Raw genomic sequence first — 7,525 nt, forward strand, 5'->3', positions numbered from 1 at the left:
CCTGGGCTGGCTACATGTGGTCTGCGGTTGTGAAAAAGTGAAGTTGGAGGCGGCTGATGGTATAAAAAGGAACATAAAATTCTCTGGCAAAAGCTCCGGTGGACATTCCTACAGTCAGCGTGCCAATTGCACGCTCCCTCAAAACATGAGACATCTGTGGCATTATGTTGTGTGACAAAACTTCACATTTTAGAGTGGACTATTGTCACCAGCACAAGGTGCACCTGTGTAATTATTATGCTGTTTAATCAGCTTCTTGATATGCCACATCTGTCAGGTGGATGAAATTATCACCAATAGGGATGTTAACAAATTTGTGCACAACATTTTTGAGAAATAAGCTTTCTGGGATCTTTTATTTCAGTTCTTGAAGCATGGGACCAACACTTTACATGTTGCGTTTATATTTTTGTTCAGTGTATTTGTCATGTGATTAACCACAGATCAAGGTGCATAAAATTAGCATTCTCCAGGGATGCAAACAAGAATTCAAATTGCATGGTCACAAATAGGAACTAATTTATTTCTGACCAGAATTTGAAATTTATTTTATCAGATTTTTCAATGACACAAAGAACTTCACAAAAATGTTCTTGAAAAATTGTGAAACAAAACCAGTGGTTGTGACACAAAACCAGTGGTTGTTGATACAAAAATCTTACAAACCACATACTGTATGATGTACTCTTTCTAAGGGTTACATGTTATATGATATTTATGTGTTTGTCCTTGAGCTATGAAGATGAGTCTGTGAGTGTAGGTCGGTGTATCATGGCCTTCATGAATTGTGATGAATGTGCGGTCTTCAAGACAACGACTCTCCTCTTGGAACTGGCCCTGAAAAGATGTTCTTACAGGAGTGTTTATATCTGGACACACACACACACACACGTATTCACCAGCGCTCCTGTGCTGTATCGTATTGTTTGGCATGACAGTGTGGTATTATTTTAGGCTTTGTAATGGCCTGTATTGTTTCCCAGTGGGGTCTTTTGTGTTGGAGGGCTATAGTGACGCTGCAGGGGCAGGTTTGTGCTGACGCTGGCCTGTAGGGATGACAGGGCCTGATATGGCCGAATGAGTAGTCCAGAGAGAGTCAGCAGCAAAGCAGCTCAGAGATGGAGTAGGACCTGTGCACGTACACACTCTCTCATACACATTCTTAATAACAGTTTGTTCATCCAACTGAAGCGCAGCCATGCAGGAATCTCCTGGCTCTATTGGTGTGGATGGGGGTTATGCCAGTAACGTGCCTGCCTTCCTAACCAAACTGTGGACCCTGGTCGAGGACCCGGACACCAACCATCTCATCTGCTGGAGTGCTGTGAGTACCTGAAGGACTGACACTTCTGGTTGGTTAAAGAGAGTTAGCGGTCTTTCATATAGTGGAATATATTTCATGTGTTTGATAGAAATTACAAGATAGAGAAGTCCTGTTTTAGTGAAGATTCTACTTCTCTATTACTCAAGGATAGTTCTATGTTTGAACATCAAATCAATTGGTGACCATTTATACCCGGATTAACAAAAAAAGTTATCTGTTTAAACCTTTGGCTAACTCAAAACACGTGCCTGCCTTGCAATTCATCAGTGAAATTAGAAAATGCCTCTGAATGAAACAAGTTGTATTTCCGACATCACAACTAGGAAGTTCCGATGAGCACGTGAATGCAGGATTAGCTTCACCGCTACATGGCAAAAAAGTTCTGAACTATTTAAAACACTACCAAGATTTGAATTTAGTTCAACTACCACCAAGTAGTTTAATTACTAGTTGAACAACATGTAGTTCACTAGGCTACTCCCCAACACTGAGCTACAATGGTAACACATTTTCACTTATTGCAGCTGTTTAGCTTGTTAAACAAAGATTAGCCATAGGTTGGCAAAATAAATTATATCCAAGTCAAGAAATAAAGTTGTCATCATTAGAAAGAAGACATGCTCCTCTTTTCTACTGAAAATGTATTTATTCTGTTGTTGCTAGCAATATTCAAAAAGACATTGGGGGGGAATTTTCTAAAGATATTTTCGCTGACCCCAGGTTGATTACCCCTGTGCTACTGGACTTTACCTAAGTGACAAAAGTCCATCATCTTGTCATTGATTTACTGTCAAATAGGTTGTGTACAGCTTACTGATAAATGTGTTTTTCCCTCAACTTTCATTTCAGCTTTTAGCATACTTAAATTCTAAGAAATTAAAAAGGGAAGTGGCTAAGGTTCCCCTGTCTGCTCAAATCCATATATTATTTTCAAAAAGAACTAGGATATGCAAAGTAAAGACTTAATATGGACTTCTTGTTGTAAAAAGCAAATAAGACTTCCTATTTGATCAATCTTCACATGATTTATAGGACTGAGCCTCAGATGGTTTTGACACTAACGTCCTTGACTAAAAAGCATTCATCTGTGTCTGGGAAACTGGCTCTGAATGTTGAATTGAGGTAGTCAATGGCCAATCAGTGGTTCATAGAACTTAAACACAAACCCATATTTTGGTTCTGTCCCTCAGACTGGAACCAGCTTCCATGTTTTTGACCAGGGCAGGTTTGCCAAGGAGGTGCTGCCAAAGTACTTCAAACATAACAACATGGCCAGCTTTGTCCGACAGCTCAACATGTGTGAGTACCTCTCCTCATCCCTAAAGAATAAAGACTCTCTCGAATATTTAGCAGTATTTAGAAGTGAATAGTGTAGGAATGACTTGTGTATTGTTTATGTGTAGGTACTGTAGGATAGGCATTCATTTGAGTGTTTGGGCCTCTGGAGGTGTGTTTTGTGTGCCGCTAACTGTGACTGGTGTGCAGATGGCTTCAGGAAGGTGGTGAACATAGAGCAGAGTGGCCTGGTGAAGCCAGAGCGAGACGACACAGAGTTCCAGCACCTCTACTTCCTGCAAGGCCACGAACACTTGCTGGAGCACATCAAGAGGAAGGTGAGACAGAAACCTAGGAAATAAAAACACACACACACACGCCAACAAAGTACACATGGTAAGACCTCTGTGTGTGTTTAGGTCTCAATCGTGAAAAGTGAAGAGACTAAAGTACGGCAGGAGGACTTGAGTAAGCTGCTGTATGAGGTGCAGGTGCTGCGCAGTCAACAAGAGAACATGGAGTGTCAGATGCAAGACATGAAACAGTAAGTAGGAAGAACAGTGTGCTGATACAACGCATCAATCATAACTACATCCACAATGTATGACACATGCTAAATCAATACAGTTACAATTAGCAGTACTGTAGTTGGTTTAATGCTATGACATTTAGTTTGAGGCACTGAACTGGGACAAAACATATTACTAATCATACTAAGCCATATGCAACAGAGTCAAAGCAACTCATAGTCCATCCTCAGTAGTCCATGCATTGTCCCTGGCCGCATTGTATGTTCCAATGGTTTGGTCTATTGTCTACATTGGTTGAAGAGAACATTCAGCCGCTCACCTGACCGTTGCGCCCTATAATAGTGTCCGGTGAGCTGGTCAGGTGCATGCGTCAGGTAGCAGTACAGGTGACCTTTCACATGTCTCTGTCTGATCTGGAATAGGTGGATGACATTTGGCTGAGCACTCCGATATGACCCATCAGGGTGAACGGGCTGAAACCAGAGCACTGCCTAGTCACACCATTTAATCACACATAGATCACACACATGCGGGATGGTGAGTGATGGGGTTGATAATGAAATGGTGAATGTCACAGTGGTCTGTCTTACTCCTCCAGGCAGAATGAGGTGCTGTGGAGAGAGGTGGTCTCACTGAGACAGAACCACACCCAGCAGCAGAAAGTCATGAACAAGGTGAGAACCTCTGAACAAACATGACAATGTGTGTGTGTGTGTGTGTGTGTGTGTGTGTGTGTGTGTGTGTGTGTGTGTGTGTGTGTGTGTGTGTGTGTGTGTGTGTGTGTGTGTGTGTGTGTGTGTGTGTGTGTGTGTGTTAGAGAGCGAGCGAGCGACAGGGGGGAGGAGTCCAAGTGTGTTACTTTGGTGCTGTTCTCAGAACCCCAGACCGCGGAACATTGTAAGAGGTAACTCGTCTGTCTAGAGAGACTACTTAGTGCTGCATCATTCTCTGTTTTTTGCTCCTTTATAGCTGATTCAGTTCCTATTCAGCCAGATGCAATCAAGCACACCCAGCACTGTAGCAATGAAGAGAAAGCTGTGAGTATACTGCTTCTCTTTGTAGTGCGTGCCCACACACACACGTACACACACACAGGCTAAGATTAACAATACATGCACTCAAAAACACACACACAAACACACCTGTATGTACATACACTATACTAACAAATCGACAATAGTAACACAAACACTGCAGTGGGAACGGCCAACTCAGCTGGATGTGGTCAGCTGCACAATCACAGTTGAGATGAATGGAGCTGAATGCTGAATCAGACCTACTGAGCTCTAAGCCCCTCACACACACACACACACACACAATCACTCACCCCCCCTCCCATCCTCTCACACCCACACCACCCCACTTAACCAGGGCGCATGACCCTCTATCCTCTATGAGAAATGCACTGTCAGCTTGTGTGACCCGTGTGAACAAATCGGTCGAAGGACAAGGCACAGTCACATACAACGCTCATATGTTCGCAGGTAGCCTAATGGTAAGAGCATTGGGCCAGTAACCAAAAGGTTGCTGGATCGAATCCCAGAGCTGACAAGGTAAAAAGCTGTCGTTCTGCCCCTGAGCAAGGCAGTTAACCCATTAGAAGACGTGGATGTTGATTATGGCAGCTCCTCTCTGATTCAGAGGGGTTGGGTTAAATGCAGAAGACACATTTAAGTTGTACAACTGACTAGGTATCCCCCTTTCTCTCATTACAGCGGTCATGCCCATAACACCTAAAGATTTACAATCACAACTGACATTAACTGTACATTGTTCACATTCATAACACTGTGGCATAGCTGTGTTCTACAATACAATTCATGTTGTCATTGTGCCCTGCTGTTTGTGCTTAGTATTGGTTGCAGTAAATTAAACTGATAGAGATATAGCATTGTGTACACAGCCTTGGCAAAATAGAAACAGTAGTGGCTGGTATAAGATGAATGAAATAAAATATCACAAAAGTCAATTACGTAGTGTAATTACTAACATACATTATTAACTTTTCTCAGTGGTTGAAAAGCAAGTGGGTTATTCAGTGTTTTAAGGTCTACATGTTCTACACAAGCCAAGCTAGTTTCTCAAAACTACCACTGCTTTCTTAGTCACCCTTGCAATAGAGGTTACAGGTACTTCCCCTTATCCTTGGCTCTCATCCAGTAAAGACGAGCAGACACTGCTCTCTCTGTCAGTTCCATGGCATGTCATTGCATAAGAGTATTTATATTGTTTTCTCAATATTCCCCCTCATGGTGATGCCTGGCCCATCCAGTCCCCTCATGCTGGATGTTGGCTCCACCACGCCCCCAGCCTCTAAGTTCAACCATAGCCACCAAATGGAGTCCCTGCATGAGCCCTTCTATATCCAGTCGGTGAGAACCCACTCTACCGTTCACCATTACACTACTTTTTGCTAGTTGTACTGCATTTAAAGTTTCCATTTAGCATTGGGACATTATGATTATCATAAAATAAAGCCCTTCATATTTTGAACTGCATAGTGACTGTCAGGCTGTGAGCTTCACAAACCTTTCATCAAACTCTCTTACTGCTCCTTCTCTACAGCCATCTACAGAAACTGCCTCTTGCTCCAATAGTGCAATGACAGGAGGACCAATCATATCAGACGTTACGGAAATGTCACAACCCAGCAACATGGCCATTCAAATGCAAACAGAAGAGACAAGGTGAGGATGAAATGTCAAAGTCACCTTTTATCCTGTAGTGATTCCCAAAGTAACAAAATCCAGTATCTAGCCTTATTCAGCAGGAACGATATGAACAGATGAGACTGCTGTGTTTCTGTCCCCACACAGGGATAAGTGTATGATGCTGATCAAAGAGGAACCAGTGAGCCCAGGGGTGCGAGGCCGGGGGGAGGGTGTTCCACTGGGCTCCTGCGAGGTGTGTTCTGAACCCCCTGTCCTCCATGTTGCCATGGTACAGTCCGTCCTGGAGGGCAGAGGGTCTGGAGCAGAGAGGAGGAGCAAGAGACCTGCTCTGGAAAGGTACACCCCCACACACACACACAGATAAACAGCTCTATATTGTTTTATTTTATTACATATTAACGTATTGTTTTCAAGTGAAGCCCAAGTAGTGTGATATGGTGTGTGTGTTGTAGACCAGAAGTACCTGATGCTGTAGATAATGTGGACATGAGTCTGGAGGACTTGCAGCTTCTCCTGAGGACCCACCAGCAAAGTGTGGAGCCCACCGCTGCTGTCGCAGATGTGAGTAGGACCCTCCGAAGCTTAGCAGACAGTGTGTTTAAAGCCTGTCTCCCGGAAGCAATGGGGAAACGTTACTGCAGAAACAGGCATAATAGCTCTCGTGAAGTTTCTCTTCACTAGATAAGAGTGATAACAGTGATCACAGCAGCTCATACTGATAGGACGCTGTTCTGTCTTTACAGCCATTCAATTTTAACCTGCCCTTGAGTGAGTGGAACTTTAATGACATGGAGTCCAACCTAAAATCAGTGAGTAGAATATGTTTATGGTGTTTGAATTAGCTCTGCACAGATATTATATGTTGAAGTCGTCTAGTTATATATTCAGTAAAGTCAACACAAGTTATGAGTTACTGTGATTTTCCACTAGTTGCCACAAAGTTAAAATGGTATATATCGTAAAATTCTGTCTTAATATAAGGTTAGCAGTGTGGTTTAGGTTAGGGTTAAGATTAGGTTTAAAATCAGATTTTAAGAAGATAAATTGTAGAAATAGGCTGGGTTTGACTTTGTGTCTGTGGTAACTAGTGATCACCATTACTGTGTCAGCCATAAATGACTGGCTTTAGTCAGACAAAGGCAGGTAATGGTAAAACAACTTGTCAACATTTGACCTCACTTCTTGGGAGTATGAATCATTGTGTGCTGTGCAGGTAGCCTCTCTGTAGTTGGTTTATAGTACTGGTCAGTGTTATCTTTAGTAGTATCTAATCCCCCCCATGAAACACGTGTTCCAGTACATGTTTCAGAGCCAGGAGGCAGAGGCATACCCCAATGCTGGATGTGAGGAACAGTAACGGCTTGACAGATCAGCTGGCACAGGCTAGTCCTGACAAAGAAAGGTACAGTAAGTCGTTTTTGGGGGGTGTCTGTACTTTACTATTTATATTTGACAACTTTTACTCCACTACATTCCTAAGAAAATATTGACTTTTTACTCTTACATTTTCCCTGACACCCAAAAGTACTCTACATTTGGAATGCTTAGCAGAATAGGAAAATGGCCCAATTCACACACTTATCAAGAGAACACATGGTGATCCCTACTGCCTCTGATCTAGCAGACTCGATAAACACAAATGCTTTGTTTGTAAATTATGTCAGTGTTGGAGGGTGCCCCTCGCTATCCGGACATTTTTTAAACAAGAAAACCATGCTGTCTGG

General features: G+C 42.8%; 1 protein-coding gene across 1 annotated transcript; it reads left to right on the plus strand.

The window, feature by feature from the left end:
• Window positions 1-1,080: 1,080 nt before the first annotated feature.
• On the plus strand, window positions 1,081-7,203 carry LOC106560841 (heat shock factor protein 1). The gene is made up of 12 exons (XM_014124200.2): window positions 1,081-1,324; window positions 2,515-2,623; window positions 2,810-2,937; window positions 3,019-3,143; window positions 3,728-3,803; window positions 4,099-4,166; window positions 5,402-5,501; window positions 5,695-5,816; window positions 5,946-6,137; window positions 6,254-6,362; window positions 6,545-6,610; window positions 7,099-7,203. Exons 1-12 carry the CDS (start codon window positions 1,199-1,201, stop codon window positions 7,156-7,158), a joined length of 1,281 nt encoding a protein of 426 aa, XP_013979675.1. The 5' UTR covers window positions 1,081-1,198; the 3' UTR covers window positions 7,159-7,203.
• The last annotated feature ends 322 nt before the right edge of the window (window positions 7,204-7,525 follow it).

This window comes from Salmo salar, chromosome ssa10, assembly GCF_905237065.1.
Source record: "Salmo salar chromosome ssa10, Ssal_v3.1, whole genome shotgun sequence".
NCBI lineage: Eukaryota > Metazoa > Chordata > Actinopteri > Salmoniformes > Salmonidae > Salmo > Salmo salar.

What these genes read in the sequence shown, in the direction of transcription:
- LOC106560841 (XM_014124200.2), top strand. Translation starts at nt 1,199, where the DNA reads ATGCAGGAATCTCCTGGCTCTATTGGTGTGGATGGGGGTTATGCCAGT. An exon ending in ATCTCATCTGCTGGAGTGCT is followed by an intron (nt 1,325 to 2,514) that starts GTGAGTACCTGA and finishes TCTGTCCCTCAG; the next exon opens with ACTGGAACCAGCTTCCATGT. An exon ending in AGCCCTTCTATATCCAGTCG is followed by an intron (nt 5,502 to 5,694) that starts GTGAGAACCCAC and finishes CCTTCTCTACAG; the next exon opens with CCATCTACAGAAACTGCCTC.